General features: G+C 29.2%; 1 protein-coding gene and 1 long non-coding RNA gene across 2 annotated transcripts; one reads left to right on the top strand and one right to left on the bottom strand.

The window, feature by feature from the left end:
• The first annotated feature begins 3,518 nt into the window (after positions 1–3,518).
• Positions 3,519–5,958, top strand: LOC128397506 (uncharacterized). Its single transcript, XR_008326964.1, has 2 exons — positions 3,519–3,747; positions 5,086–5,958. It is a non-coding gene; the product is annotated as an uncharacterized LOC128397506 (long non-coding RNA).
• Positions 5,959–12,218: 6,260 nt separating this feature from the next.
• Positions 12,219–16,014, bottom strand: LOC128397507 (protein couch potato-like). Its single transcript, XM_053358239.1, has 5 exons — positions 15,810–16,014; positions 15,447–15,524; positions 15,224–15,277; positions 14,814–14,876; positions 12,219–14,465 (listed from the first exon to the last, which is right to left on the bottom strand). Exons 1-5 carry the CDS (start codon positions 15,858–15,860, stop codon positions 14,217–14,219), a joined length of 495 nt encoding a protein of 164 aa, XP_053214214.1. The 5' UTR covers positions 15,861–16,014; the 3' UTR covers positions 12,219–14,216.
• Between the last annotated feature and the right edge of the window lie 156 nt (positions 16,015–16,170).

The raw sequence follows: 16,170 nt of genomic DNA on the forward strand, positions 1-16,170 counted from the left end.
CATCTCTTTTTAATCAAAGAGTAAATTGATTGTTATGATTTTCTTGCATGATGGTCTATTCATTAACCCATTGACCATTTGGATTAACACTCTTCAGGTTGATAATTATAACTTTCATCTTGTTAATTGAATCAGTTCATGTACAATGTTCAGCTCGATAATTATCAGGAAGTGATAGATTAACTCACCTTTTTTTCCCTCATTCATCGTTCAGTTCTTGTTTCCACCATGAAATAATTATATACTTCATCATCTAATTCCGATAATAACTTTGTTCATAATGAATTCAGGGTAATCATCATTTTGTAAACATGAAACAGCATTCAAATTAAATAACCATTGTAATCATATAATAATAATAATCAGTTGGAAATAGTGACAATAGTTTTCCATAAGTTGATGTAGTAAATTTAATTATATTCATTGACATGATGATAAAAACCAGAATTTTATCATGAAAGTATTGGCAAAACAATTTACCATCTCAACTTTTATATTGACAGTCTTATCTGGGCAATTTAATCATAATCAAGATTAAAACAACGATAATAGTATCAAACTAATAATGAAAGTCCATTGGCAACAATTAGTCAACAATTAAGCAACAGGAAGCAAAAAAAAAATTACCAACAATAATTATTTGGGTGACTATTCAAATCTGAAAGTTAATTATCAATCTAACACCTTCTGGCTTGATTGTTTATCATGATTAAGATTAAGAGTTGTAATAGTTGAACACAATTAATTAATTATTGTGATTCCAGTTTGTAATCATATTGATTAAATTTTATCATCTAATTGAATCAAATTAATAAATGATAATCAAGAACATGTTAATATGTAATTTCATTTGAATTGTAAATGGTAAAATTGTTAATCAATTATTAGATTGTTATTGAAGGTTTCTGGAAATTAATATATTTAGTTAATTATTTGGCAAAGAATTAGTTTTCATATTAAATTTTCATCTATTTTTATCACAATCAAGGTTGATAATCAAGTGAATTTACATTTTAATTGATTCTATCAAAAGTTAATTGAGTTGAGAACAGTTTATCCTGATTGTTGATTGTTTACCATTTTCGTTACTCGTTAATTGTATTGATTTGATTGAGAAAAAAAAAGTTACAAGAGCCGGATTAAGATCTCAACTTTTAATTAATCAATTTGACAACCTAATTACAATTTACTATTAGGAATTAGATGAAAAGTTGATCAGATCTACTCAAATTCTAGATCAACACTGAGACGAGGTGAGTTTTCAATAAGATCAATAACTTTTATCATGTTAAAAGATAAACTCTGAACTCGATCAATAAACATGATTATAATTTCATTCATGAATTAATAAACTTGAGACATTTCACAAAATGAATAAATGTTTTACATGAAGATTGAGATAATTTCATGAGAATGGATTTGAAACTTTTCAATGGAAACTAAAACTTCCACTATGTTTAAGATTTCAAGTTTCTTTATCATGAAATTAATAGACTGAATAATATGTTCCCCATGAAAACTATTGTCTCCATGTTCAATGTTTCAACATAATGATAACTAACATGGTAAGAATTTTGTTCAATTGTTCAAACGATGATTAACTTAATGGGCAAGTTAATTATCCTATTATTAAATTGTACCATTTTTTTCCAGTGTTTCCATTGACCGAGTTTACAGTTTCATCATCATAATCAGAATCAATTTATTTCCAGTACATTAGTTTGGTTACTTGTTCAATTTACTCAGCTATCATGTTCATGATATATTACACATTGAACATGTATAGACGAAGGAAAAATAAAAAAAATATAATAACTCATGTTACTCAAAAATAAAGTTCACCAAAATGAATATGATCAATTCATTTGAAGATTTAGTTAATTAACCAAACTACCATTTCCATTAGACTGATTTACCTGAGGTCTCTCATGGGAAGGTTATCGGTTTGTTCAAGAAAAGTTCAAGGTTGAACATTTTGAAACTCTGATTCAGTAGAATTGGAAAAAAACAGAAATTATCGAAATTCTATTTAGGTTTTAAACAAGTAGATTGTTCATGTTTACGAGATGAAATTGAATGGATTGAATTTTGATCAGAATATTATATACAAGTGATGAATTTCAATTGCATCATGATGCCTGAGAATCACTGTTTTCATGACATGAGTTTGTATGAGATTCATAAGAAGTAAGTTATCACCAATGGATTGGATTATTTTTGCTCTTATTTTTTTTCTCATGATAATTAACAGCAAGAAATCTGAATCTGAGCTTAAACTGTCAAAATCAATTAACTGGTAGAGAATAAGTTAATTTAATTTCACTTGCTAATTGTAACACAACATGAAACTCAAATTTGAATCAATTAGATTATCATTGATCTTATGGTGTGTCAAGTGAAATTACTCAGTTGATGATGAACCTTTTTTTTTCTTAATGGTGAAAATAACACCATGTATATCGGATGATAATAAATTGTTTCCATCAACTTGAATACTTTATTGGTGGTGATTGTTACTTGATTGTTAAGATAGAACCTTTCAATTTGATTATTTACTATCTTCTCAAATGGATATCCAATGGTAATCAATGATCAAGTTATATCACCGATTACTCAGTATGAACCAGAATAACCGTTACTTGTGTTAATTAAAATGAATACAAGACAATTTATTTGATAACTAAATTGTCAGGGACACACAACCAACACATGAAATGTTTTTATTATTTAATGATTTTCACAGTTTGATATTAACAATTTGGTCAACAACAACAACAACAACAAAATCTACATGATGATCATCATGATCATGGTTCCTCTTGAACAATTTCAAAATCCCCTTTCTTCATCCTCTTCCTGTTCCATCATATCAACACAATTTCCCATGTAATTAGCTCTAAATTGTAGTAATTTATTTTGATGGAATTGTGTTACTTTTTTGTTCAATCCACAATTCAGTCAGAATTTTCATGGAAAATCGTAGGCTAGTGATGGTGATAATCATGATGCTCGGATGAAGTTGATGGTGATGTTAGACTGAGTTTTCTTTGTAATGTTTATCAAAATGATCACTTCGACTAATAAATTTGATAGAATAAAAAAGTTCTGTTACAAAATAATAATGATAAGTTCAGTTATATTTTCCTCACCCCTGGACTTTTACAATCTCCATGTTATCAACCCTCATATTTGGACAATACATGAATGAATGAAATTCCCAGTTCTCATAAGTTAAAGTGATAATATTTTCACTACGACGTTTTCACTGTCCAATTCAAGTAACATTATGATAATAGTTATTATCATCAGTTTAACTTTTCAATCTACCGGAATCATCAGCATCTTCATGATTATCTACTTGTAATAGATAAACTTGAAGCCTATTATCTTGTTAATCCATTAGATTAAACTGTAAATCCAAGTTGATCCAAGTTAATCTCGTTTAAATGATCAAGATAACATTTCGTTGACAACAATTACTGATTGTTTTTTCTGTCTCTTCCCTTTTATCACAGGTAAATCCAGGAAAATCAAGTTCCATAAACAATTAAACTCCCAATTTTCAGCTGATTATTTGATTGGAAACAATTAAAAGACAAAGACAAAGATAAACACACACACACACACATTAACAATTAACTGAAATCATGGTTAAATCAAATTTAATTGTCTCTCTCATGGTCTTATCCTCAATCCTCCTCATTTTAAATCCATTGGTTTCATGTCATGTTAATTCAAACGACGATAGTAAGTGGATACTAGGTTAGATATAGACAACCATTAACTTGATAACTTTTAATTGTTGTTAAATTATTGTATTATTATTAATTATTACTCCTTGAGACACTTATATTTATCGTTGAAATTTCAATCACCATAACTTTTGGATAAGCAAGAAAAAAATAACAATAAGATTATCATAAATTGTTTCACATTCACCTTAATCACTTGTTGGTTTGTTAACTTCAACTAAATTGTCACAAGTGTATTAATTGTTATTACTATCATGAAGATATCAATTGGGATCATTGGGGATAAATCACCTAGACTATTAATGTTTAATTCATATTGATTCATGTTACTCTTGGAGATAGATTGAAATTGATTATAACAACTATTCAGTTGAGAGAGAGAGAGAGAGAGATGATGAAATAGTTTCTCCTCATCTTTTATCATTAATGAGATTATTATCATTCTGATGAGACTATAAAAATAAACCAATTAGATTATCCTTATGATAATAATAATATAAGATGATTCATATTATTCAATCTCCATGAAAATTATCATAAATTTCATCGTCTAGGTAAACATCTAACCCTGAATATAAAATCTCATCTCTTTCTGTTGATTTACTCAACTCAATTTCAATACCAATGAATTAAGATTGTAAATTAAGTATAATTAGTAAGCTAAATTTGAAACAATTAACGTTTCAACGACTTCTCATTATCAACCCATTGTTGATGATAATAATTCAGTTTATGAGGTTACATTAGTTATAACCAAAGTTCTGATGTATCAGATTTATCATGGAGAAGAAGAAGAAAAAAACTTCAATGAAACGAAAGTTAAATTTTGAAATTTAAATTCTGAATACATGATTATCTTGATAATAGTCAGAGTAAAACAATTTGCTAGATGAGAAACAATTTACTTGGTTAATTTTTCACCATTCAAAATGATTCTGTTAAAATTCACGTTCATTTGTATTTCCTTTTTTTTTATCTCTGGTGAGTTTTCAGAGTTTCAATTAGATATTCCAATGGATATTTACATGAGGAAACCATGGATGGTGATTCTGAACATCCATGAGGAACAATAATCCTAATAGATTCTTAAAGTTTCAAAAAAGTTCTGTTGTTGTTCACCATTAACTTCATGATATTTTTCATTGAGAAACTTGAATGAAACATGGAAGGGGAAATAATTGTCTTATTATTTTCACCTACGTGATTTGCATGAATCTTTGATATTATTAGTTGAATTGGAGTTTTTTTCTTTGTTGTTGTTGTGAAGATATTCACCAGACAATTAACTAATTCAATTTCTCTCTCTCTCTCTCTTTCTCTTGATTATGATTAGCAGATTTGAGGGATCTTTATGATCTCTTTTTGAGAAATGAGAATCAACAAGCTGACCAGTATAATCGATTTGGTCATCAGATGGAGAGGAAAGGAGGACGATCGCCATCACTTAGACTACGATTCGGTCGACGAGCTGACCCACTTTGGTCCAATCGTCCATCCATGGCTGAGATTAATAGTGCTGATGTGTCAAAGAAATAGACGATTAATTGTGAATTATTGTTGATTATTTATCTCCACTAATCAACATTGAATTTTGATTTGACAAAACAAAACGAAAAACAAAAACACTACTATTACTAAATTGTTTACCTTTTGATTGTGATTGTAATGTAAAGCAACTGATAGGAATTGAGATGAAAATCAAATTACTAATCATGAATGATAATCAACGCACAGAAAAAAAAAACAAAACTAAAACAAAACCTAATTGTGAACAAAACTGTTTGACTAATTAACAAACTTGAGATGATGAAATTTGAACAAACGAAAACAAATAAAAAACTAAATGAAATCAATCATTTTTATTAATCACTGTTAATATATAACTCTAAATTGTTATCCTTTTTAGTTAATTACTTTCTAGGGATATTAAAACAATCAATATTTGCTTTTTTTTGTTCATCATCTCATCAGACTAAAAATTAAATCATTATTTCCGCTTCCTTGATTGTGTTCAATCATTTTCACTAATAATCAACAATCACAAAACATTGTAAAAGATTCAAACATTCAACTGTTCAATTGTACCAATTTTAGTTAATTTGATTTATATTTTCTTTCAGCTTTTTGGTTTCCATTAATAAACTGCTAATTGTTAGTTAAACTAATGAAACAATTAAAAGACACTCACAGTTACAGTTAATAGAAATCATGATTGTCTCTCTCGTCGTTTAATCTAAATCCAACTTATCCTTAAGTTTTTTTTTTAATTTTCCTCTTTTCCCATTTGATTTTCGCGGTTTTCAGCAAAACCTTTCTGAGTTTGCGCAGGTTGAAAATTCTGAATCACAATTGTTCAGATTACGTTCTTACTATTTTTCCGATAGGCAGAGTTATGTCTGAGGTTTTTGGAAGGAAATTAAATGTTAACAATTTTAAAGAATCCATGTAACTTGAGGTCTCAAATATTTCCCGAAGTATTAATAATATGTAGAGGAAGATAACTCATTGTGACACTTACATTTATCGTTTCATTTCAGTTACCAAACTTTGGATGAATAGATGACGATTTGATTGTTCATTGTGATTAGTTTGTATTGGTGATAATTGTTCATCATTTGTTCAGTATTGTCTTTTGTATGTATTTATATAATAATAGAAGTATTAATATTAATTATGGTATCGTAATAGGGCGATGAAAGAGTGAGAGATTGAGAGCCAAAGGTAGATTGAGGTGGGCTTAGAGGCGGAAGTGGGTGGAGGTGGGTAAGGTAAAGATGTAGGGATGAGGATGGAGAGGGAAAACTGATTGAGTTTAAGTCCAGGGTCAACAACTTAATTATTTATTTCATGTTTGTTGTTGTTTATAATCATGATAATTATCAGTAAAATTAACGCTATGCTATTATCATTATTACCTGTGTACCTTTTATTGTTTATCGCCATTATTATTATCATTATTATTATTATTATTATTTTACATTGGAATTGTTTGATAACTTTTCTCTATGTTATCTAATAAAATTTTGGAAAATTTCATCATTTGATCTGAGTTTTTGTTGTTCAATTTTTGTTGTTTTTCTTTTGCCTCTTGTTATTTAACTATTATCATCACCATGCTGATTAATATCATTATATTATTTTAAGATAGTAGCTGGACAGATGTCAAACATTAACAGCTGATAAAATGATGGCGAATGTAGAATGGAACAGCTGGAAAACGCAATGAAAGGCGACCATATGCAGTATCGGATCGCAGGCCAGCAAGCGATTTTGTCTCTCTCTCTCTCTCTCTCTCTCTCTCTCTCTCTCTCTCTCTCTCTCTCTCTCTCTCTCTCTGCTCGCTCTTTCTCTCTCACATCCACACGTACTTTTGTACGTTTTCATCCCGCCTCATTGATCTTTCTCCACCTTTATATTTATATTTTGTTCGAGTTGCCGCTGAAAGCCAAAAGTGAAACTCTGCTAAATTTCATCATTCAAAATAGCGCCTTGGAATTATTATTCGAGTTGAGGAAAGAAAAAAAAGTTCTAATATTGGAAAAAGTTATTCGACACATTGTTTATGCCACACGACTCTTATTACAATACTCTAACAGCATAAATCTCATTTCAATAGTAGTCTGATTGACAGATTTACTATCAATGTTTACTACTCATACTTTCATGAATTGAATATGGGAGAAAGAGAGAGAGAAAGATAGAAATATAAGATTCCCTGTAAACAGGTGCCATCTAATAGACAGAATTAGCACTTAATTTTTGAGTTAGTTAAAAGAGTAAATGAAAAAATCGATAAAAGCATCAAAGTTTCATGAAGATACTAATAAAAACCACCATACATGTGAACCATACATTCTGATTAAATATTAAGATGAGATAATACAAAAATCTAATGTGAAAAAGTTTGGAGAAAACAAAAATCAATAGCAAATGAAACTAATTGAGAATCGATTAAGAGCCATTTACCTGTTATCATAGGTATTGTCATTGAAAGGAAACCATAAAATGAATATAATACAATATTATTATGGATTAACAATGAGAATGAACTTTTTTTGGCCAATAAAATATCAAAACCATACAAGCTCTCACCATGGTTACATGAATCAAGAGTCTAGTTAGTTGATAATTTACCACAATAATCATAATGATAATAAACTAAATGGTAATACAATTTATCCAATAATCAACTAATCCTAATGATGCTGATAGTATATGAAGATTATTAATAATTATCTTCACATCGTCAGGATGAATTCATCAAGTTTCATGATGAAAAAATATCCTCCATATATTCAAATGAATATTAATTATCATCATCATCATCCTTTTCTGTTATTAGATTAACAGATGAAATAATCTTTACCGTTAATCAGATTGTAGAAAATTATTTTCTCATTCACAATTATTAACAATTAACTTGATTGGTCCATTTACATTGAGAAAAAGATTTCATGTAACTTGATTTTCATCATAATTGAGATGATAATTGTTTAATCATCATTATTACTTGGGTTTTACAATTAGCATCATTATTATCATCATTAATTACTGTGAGCAAATTCAATTTGATTATCATGTTTTTTTTTTCATTACCCTGATTGATAAGAAATGATAATAATAATTTTTAACAATGAAAACGTTTACTTTTATCAAGGATTAATATTCAATTGCCTGAGGCAATTTGATGAGGATGCTAATTGGGGTTATAATCATCTTAATATTATCTAACTTAATAATCTAGATTATGATTATATTTTTTTTTTCATCACTTCTCATACAATTAGTTACCTTTTTTTATATCTATTGATTAACTTGTTAGTTAATAGTTTCATCTGTTTGTTGATTCGTGCAAAGGTTAATTGTCCAAGTTAATCACGTTAATATGGTCAGGAAAATTACTATGATTAAAGATTATCATTGAATGATGAATGGTGATGATAATTGATGAGCAATGGAAATTGTGATTAAATCAATAAGAGAGAGAGAGAGAGAGAGAGAAAGTCAAACTTGTATTAATTAAAATAATCACTTTGTCTCTTTAATCCAAAACTAATCTAATTTGTTCACCTTTCCTTGTTAATTGTATCAACTTTGTTGATCTAATTTCATTTAATTAGTCATTTCTCTTGATTATAATTTTCTTGTGATTATCAAATGTTTAACTATTATAAACGGAAATCAAACATTAATTATTGATCGTACAATTAATTTGGATTTGTACGTTTGCTTGTTAATTAAATCATCGTAATTGTAATGAAAAGTATGATGATAATCATTATCAACGTTTAATGTTTCCCAAATGTAACCTTTGATTTCCCAAACATATTAGTTACATGGTTCAAATTGCCATCAAAACTTTTTTTATTATTATTATTATATTCCAGATATAATATAATATAATAAAATATCATTTCATATTTTTATTTCTAGAAATCATGATTAGTTAATTTGATTTCAATCTCTGTAGATTATGGATGAAAAAGTAAAGAAAAAGAAAAGTATTAATATAATAATATAAAAGAAGTAAAGAAAGTGGAACGAAAAATTTTGTCCAAATTTTCGAAAAGAAATATTAGTAAAAAAAAAAGTTCTTTTCGAATTTTCTTTCATCTGTTGATCAAAAGTATATCAAAGGGAAAGAAATGCTCAATTCTACAAACGTAAACTTTCAATCAATTTCGAATTCATGATAACATTTACCTGGAAATTCAAATGATTACCACTCACTCTCTCTCTCTCTCTCTCTTTCCACGTTCTACCTTCTCCATCCACTCTCCCTTTTCCGCCTCCTTTCATCTTCCATCTTCCACCTTTTTCTCTCATCCTCCCTCTTCTCTTTGTTCTCCCTCCCTCTGTCTCTCTTTTACTTTTGTTTTTCTTTCTCTTCATCTTCTCTCTCTCTCTCTCTCCTTTTCCTCCTTTCTCACTATTCTCACCTTTTCTTTTCCTCTCTCAACACACAAATACAAACCAAACTATCACTTCATTTGTTGACTTTAATTATTATGGTCTTGTTGCTCTCCCTTTCCTTTTTCCTCCATAGACCATAGTTGATGCTTTTCTGGAGAAGCAAAAAAAAACAATTTTTCCTTCGAATTTTCATCTGACGATAATATAAATATTTTCTTTTCCCGCTTTCATCACCATTATTCCTCATAAACTTACATGAAATGAAAAGTTCGATATCATCAAATCCATATCAGTACCTTTTTTAGAAGTAAAATTTTGTTATTAAAAATCCACCTCACATAACAGTAACATCAACAACAATCGGTGAGAATTGAAGATTTCATGGAAAATCATTAGCGATCAATATTATTACAATTTAATGATAATTACCAAGGTAAGAGAGAAGAGAGAAAAATAAATTTAATATTCAATTCTTTTACAGGAAACATTATCATTATAGATATTATTTATTTTATCCACACACACACATACACAAAGCATTTCATGAGAGTTCAGATGAAAAGGTAGGATTTCAGGGGAGAGACAAAATTTTATCCGCATTCATGAAAATGACAAGAAAAAGTTCAATTTTCCCTTTTTCTTCCCAAAGTTACACCTCGAGGCGATTTAATATCTACACAAACTCACACACACACAGAAAAGATATTATCATTATTCAATCAGGCATTTATTGATAATCATTAATCAATTGATTGTACACATCATTTCATAGCATCATCATCATCATGATCATCATCTATTGCATGTTACCAATGATAAAAAACACGGAAGTAAAATTCAATCTTATCTCAGAACTTTTTTTTCGTTTTTCTCTTTTTTTCTATCATGGAAAAGGTAAAGTTTCCACTTTTGTTTATTTACATGAGATAGAGTTCTCAATCAATAATTAAAATAATGATCGTTATGTTGAATATATGTGAATATGTCATGATAGTTTCATGATATTGTTCAATATTCTAAAAAGTAACCAAAGTTACCTTGTATTTCCATGGGGTGGGTTATGTATTTTTGAAAGCAAAACATTGACAAATGTCAGAGAATTGAAAAAGTATCAGAATTGAACTTTTCTTTCTTCTTCTTTTCTTTGATTTCGAAACTGAGATCAGAACAAAAAGTTCTTAGGGTGAAAGTAAAAGAATAGAAAAAAAGTTTAAATTATTTAAAAATCATTTACCTGTTATCATCACGATCGTAATTATCATCATAATGGATGAAAGAAATGATAAGAAAATCTATCAAAAAGAGAGAGAGAGAGAAAAAAAAACTTATTCGAAAGTAGAACTTTTTTTTATATTCTTCTTGTTGTTCTAACAGATTCTCCCATTTCTACTACCATGGTAACTACTCAATGACAATAAAGGTCCACAGTTTACAAGGAAGAAAACAACAAAACAATAACAATAATGACACAGGTAAGAGAGAGAGAGAGAAATTAATCGTTCTTTTTGTTTTGTTTCCACCATGAAAACTGAAAGTTCTTGAAAACTGAGATACATGAAGATGATAAATAATTGAGAATGGATAAGGAAGAGAGAGAGAGAGAGAGTGAGAGATATGAATAGGGAGAGTGGGAGGTAAAGAAAATTTGATAGAAAAATTTTTCTTTTCTTCCTCTACTTTAGTTGATTATTAAGCTCATCCGGTTTTAATTGTTGTTATATCCAAATTATATTGTTGTTGGTGGTGATGAAAATGACGATGATGATGATGATGATGATGATGATGATAAACTGTCATCCATTGCCTTTTGTATATTTCATTCAAGGTTAACTTGTTAATCTGGTTAATTTTTGGTTAACTTACCTTATCATGTTTGTCATAAGGTTTCAATCAAATTGTTGCAGTTGTAGTTTCTCATGGCTTAACTTATTATGTTATTATCAAAGCATATCCTTTTTTGTATGGTAACTCTGATATATATCATGTACAATGAAGATGATGATGATGATGACGATGATGATAATAATATAATGGCTAAAGTCAATGGTCAATTCAAACAAAAACAGATGATACTGAGGATGATAATAAACTATTACCAGAAGAGGTTTGTTGATGGGTATTATTGTTGTTGTTGGTGATATTGTATCATGATAATGATGGAGAAGAAAAAAAAAGTTCATCTCTTTTCTCAATGAGAATCTACCTAATAAAATGATGATGATCATGTTAATTTACTAATAGTAATCATCTTTTTCGAGACTATCCAAATGTTCAATTGCACGTTATCCAATTGGAAAGAAAAGAAAGATAAAAATGAAAGACAAGATATCATCTTACTCTCTCTCTCTCTCTCTCTCTCTCTCTCTCTCTCTCTCTCTCTTCCATTTCCATAACTATTATTATCTAGACTCATGGAAATTATTTGAATAATAATATTATCATGATGGTCATTATTTTGTTGAGTATTAGTATTTTTTTCCCTTCCTATTTTCATTCATCCAGGTAACAGATAACTCTTCATGTGACCGGCATAATGATGATGAGATGTTAGTATAAGATGATGATGGTAATTAAAAAAAAGAAATCAGTTAATGTGAAATTTCATCTCTCTCTCACTTATTTTCATGTGTCAATATGAGTAGATGGTCAAAGTGAATGGTCAGGAATTTAATTTTCATATGAATTTATCTCATATTGTGATTTTTTTTACTCCTATTCCTCTGTTTGGTTGACACATTTTTCACCATCATCATGATGATCATCATCATCATCCTTCAGAACTTTTTTTGTTATCTCTCTCTCCTTTTTTTCATGGTAACAAAAATGGAAAAATAAACTCACCAGAATTTATCATGATGATGTTAAGTAAATAATCATTAATGTCCAGTAATATACGTTGAATTGAGGATGAATTCAGCAAAAAGGTAATTATTGAGCATGATAATAGTTACACTTAATGATTAAATATTAATCTTGTTAAAAGATGAACATTCAATTGTCTTGGAGGAGAAGAAAATTTTCACCCAACATTTCATGATAATGATCATTAAATTTCACATTTTCTATTAGTATAATTGGATAATTGTTCTGAAAAGATGAGCTTATTGTTTCAACGAGTTAATTGGAAGACAATAAAGAAATTATCTTCCCAAAGTAAATTGAATGGTCATCGTATCCATACACAATTAAATTGGTCAATTCTTAAGGTGTGGACAATCAGGATAATTAAATTGTTCTCAACACTTTGTTGTTTTGTTTTCTCTTTGATAACATTTTAAATTTTATTATTAGTAATTAATCATAATTAATTGATTGGCTTTAATATTTTTTTTTTTGCTTGTTGTTATTGTTGTTCATTCATTTCTTAATTGAAAACAATTTAAATTTAATAATAAAAATGTTTTAATAACTTTTTTGTTTCTTTCTTAATCATTATTGATCATTGTTGTTGTTTTTTTAAATGTGAGCTGATTTTGGTTGATTGTTTTTTGTTCATTGACAAAAAGTTTTGCTAAAATTTTGGTTCAATTAATTATTATTATTTTGTTTGATTCAATGATGATCATCAATGGTGTTGGTCACAGTTTTTTTGTATATATGATATGGTCAGTTTGGTTTTGGGATGAAGATGAAGATGAAGATGATGATGTTGATGGATGATAATAGAGTTGATACAAGGGAGATTGTTGGTTCCAAGAAACCAAAATAAAGGAAACATTGTTGACATTCAATGAGAGAGAGAGAGAAACAAAAAAACAGAGGATAAAAGAAAGAGGATGAGGAAGATAAACCAAGGGAGAGAGAGAGAGAGAGGACAATGTGATGACGATTTGATTGTTCATTTGGTTTTGTTTTTGCAGTTTGTATTTGGATGATGATTGGTCAAGGTTGATTTTGTAATTATATCGTATCATTTGTTTAATATTGTTTTTTTTCATATCAATATGATACAACATATGAATATATGTATATATAATAATAGAAGTAGTAATATTAATAATAATAATAATGATAATGCAATAACGAGAGAGAAAGAGTGAGGGAGGAAGGGAGGGAGAAAGAGAGAGAGAGTCAAAGGTAGATTGAGGTGGGTTTCGAGGCGGAAGTGGGTGGAGGTGGGTAAGGTAAGGATGTAGGGATGAGGATTGAGAGGGAAAACTGATTGAGTTTAAGTCCAGGGTCAACAACTTAATTATTTGTTTCATATTTATAATCATAATAATAATTATCATTAAAATTAACGTTATATATTATTATCATTATATTATTGCTAAAAATTGTTCATTATTATCTGTGTTTTGGTTTTATCATCATCATTATTATTAATTTTTTGGTTTTGCATTAAAATTGTTTGATAACTTTTTTTTTGTTTTTTTCTCATCAATTTTTCACAAAATTTCATCATTTCATTCAAAGTTTTAGTTGTTGTTCCGTTTTTTGTTTTTCTTTTGCTTCTTTCTTGTTATTTAACTACTATTATCATTATTATTATTATCATATTGTTGTTGTTGTTGATGATGATGATGATTATTATCATTATTATTATTATTATTACAGGTATCGCCAGTGGGAGGGTTGAACAAGAGCGGGAGAATAGAAAATATTAGTCATCGGATTAGGTAGAATGGGAAATGGGGAGGGTAATGAACAATCTTCCGTTTGACAAAGAACTGCTAGCGATGGGTGTGACGCTGGAACTGGTGGTGATGATTTTTGCTTAGGTTTGCTAACCTTTGTGTTACTCCGTGCAAATTCAAGGCGAATCGTTTGCGGCAGGTCAGGGTCAAAACGGACACCAGACTGAGTGTTTTTATTATTAATATTATATGTGTTTATTGTGGGTGAGAGAGAGAGAGATAGAGAGTGAGTGTGTTGTTGTTGTTTTTTTAAATAGCATTAGTATTTTGTGATTTGAGTTGAGTTTCATATTTTATATATGTTAGATGTTCATGAGTTGATTAGTGGTGAGATTACAGGTAAGTTGGTGGTAGTGGTGATGGTGGTGGTGGTGGTGGTTTTTGGGATTTATGGAGGTAAAAAATGAGTAGAAAAGAAAAAGACAATTTGTTGGCAACGAATAATAATATATATTTATAAAGAATAAGGTTCGAGGATTAATTATGATGAGAAAAAAAAAGTGAAACTTACCTGAAGATCTTGTTTTGCAGCTTCAGCTCCTGCACGAGTTGAAAATGTTACAAATCCGACAGGCTTTAGATGTTGACGAGGTTTCATAATGATGGAAGATGAAGAGATGATGATGTTGATGATGTTGAATTTTGCAAAGAGTTGATTGCAAAAAGATGATGAGCACAAGAAAAAAAAAGAAGAAGAAGAAAAAAAAAGTAGGTAAAAGGTAAAATTGATGATACTTGTGATAAAGCAAAGAGCAAAACCAAAAAGGGATGAAAAGAAGAAGATAAAAAAATCGTATAAAAGGTAAGATGAAGATGATGATGAGAGATGAGGATGAAACAGAGAGAGAGAGAGAGAGAGAGAGAGAGAGAAAATGATGATGATGATAAAAAAGACTGTAAAGGAAGTTGAGTGAGACTTACCGATGATGTTTTTCCATTTTTGCTTGTTACTTTTAACAAAGATCCTTCATATCCCTGGAATGATGTTGATAACAAACAAACAACATCATTGTGAGCATGATGATGATGATGGAGAGATGAAGAGATGAGAGAAAGGAAAATGTTAGGTAAGCCAGGTAGGTAAAAGGTAAAGTTAGAGTAAGAGGAGCAGTGGAAAAGGTAAGAAACACAGGTAACATTTTACCTTATAGGCTCTGAAGAGTAGATAAAGTTCTCGAGGCTTTGCATCCATTGGAAGGCCACTGACAAATAATGTTCGTACCTGAGGTTGGAACATGATGAAGTTGAAGAAAAAAGTAAACGAAAGCAAAAAGAAATATACAAGAAATGGTATAAAAGTAGAAGAGAAATGAAAGAATATCAAAGGGAAGGATAGAATGAGTGAGAGAGAGAGAGAGAGAGAGAAAGAAAGAGATGTAAAGAAGAGTTATGTTCGAAAAACGAATATAAAGAAATAAAAGAAATAAAAACTAATATCGTAAAGATTTTCGAGTGTAGGTGAGAGAGGGAGAGAGAAAAGAAATTAACAGAAATATTATCAACTCACCTCTTCTTCAGGCACATTATTGACTGAATCCATACTCTGGCTTAAAGTCATTGAGAAGAGTGAAGAAACAATTTTCTTTGGTTCGAAATCAACAGATAGTAATAAGATTTAATTGAGAACCGATGGTTTCCGAGGTAAATTGTAAATGGCATATTCTCAGTCGAGGAGTTTGTTACTTTTCCTCTTCTCTTTTCATCTTCTTCTTTCGCACTTTCGCCGACAGACAAAGGTAATTCTCTTTCTTTCCCTATTATATTTCGACTTTCAAATGCCATCTATTGGATAACATTAGTAACAGTTACAGTAAAAGAAATGAACAAACAATCAACTAAATTACTTTGGCCCATTGAGAATAAACCTA

Source organism: Panonychus citri, unplaced genomic scaffold (genome assembly GCF_014898815.1).
Source record: "Panonychus citri isolate SS breed McGregor unplaced genomic scaffold, ASM1489881v1 Contig00033, whole genome shotgun sequence".
Lineage (NCBI taxonomy): Eukaryota > Metazoa > Arthropoda > Arachnida > Trombidiformes > Tetranychidae > Panonychus > Panonychus citri.

Excerpts from the sequence above, each read along its gene's own strand:
- LOC128397507 (XM_053358239.1), bottom strand. The coding sequence starts at position 15,860 with ATGACTTTAAGCCAGAGTATGGATTCAGTCAATAATGTGCCTGAAGAA. Across the intron at positions 15,525-15,809 it reads ATAATGTGCCTGAAGAAGAG|GTACGAACATTATTTGTCAG; the intron begins GTGAGTTGATAA and ends TTCCAACCTCAG. Across the intron at positions 14,466-14,813 it reads CTGCAAAACAAGATCTTCAG|TCTGGTGTCCGTTTTGACCC; the intron begins GTAAGTTTCACT and ends AAAAACACTCAG.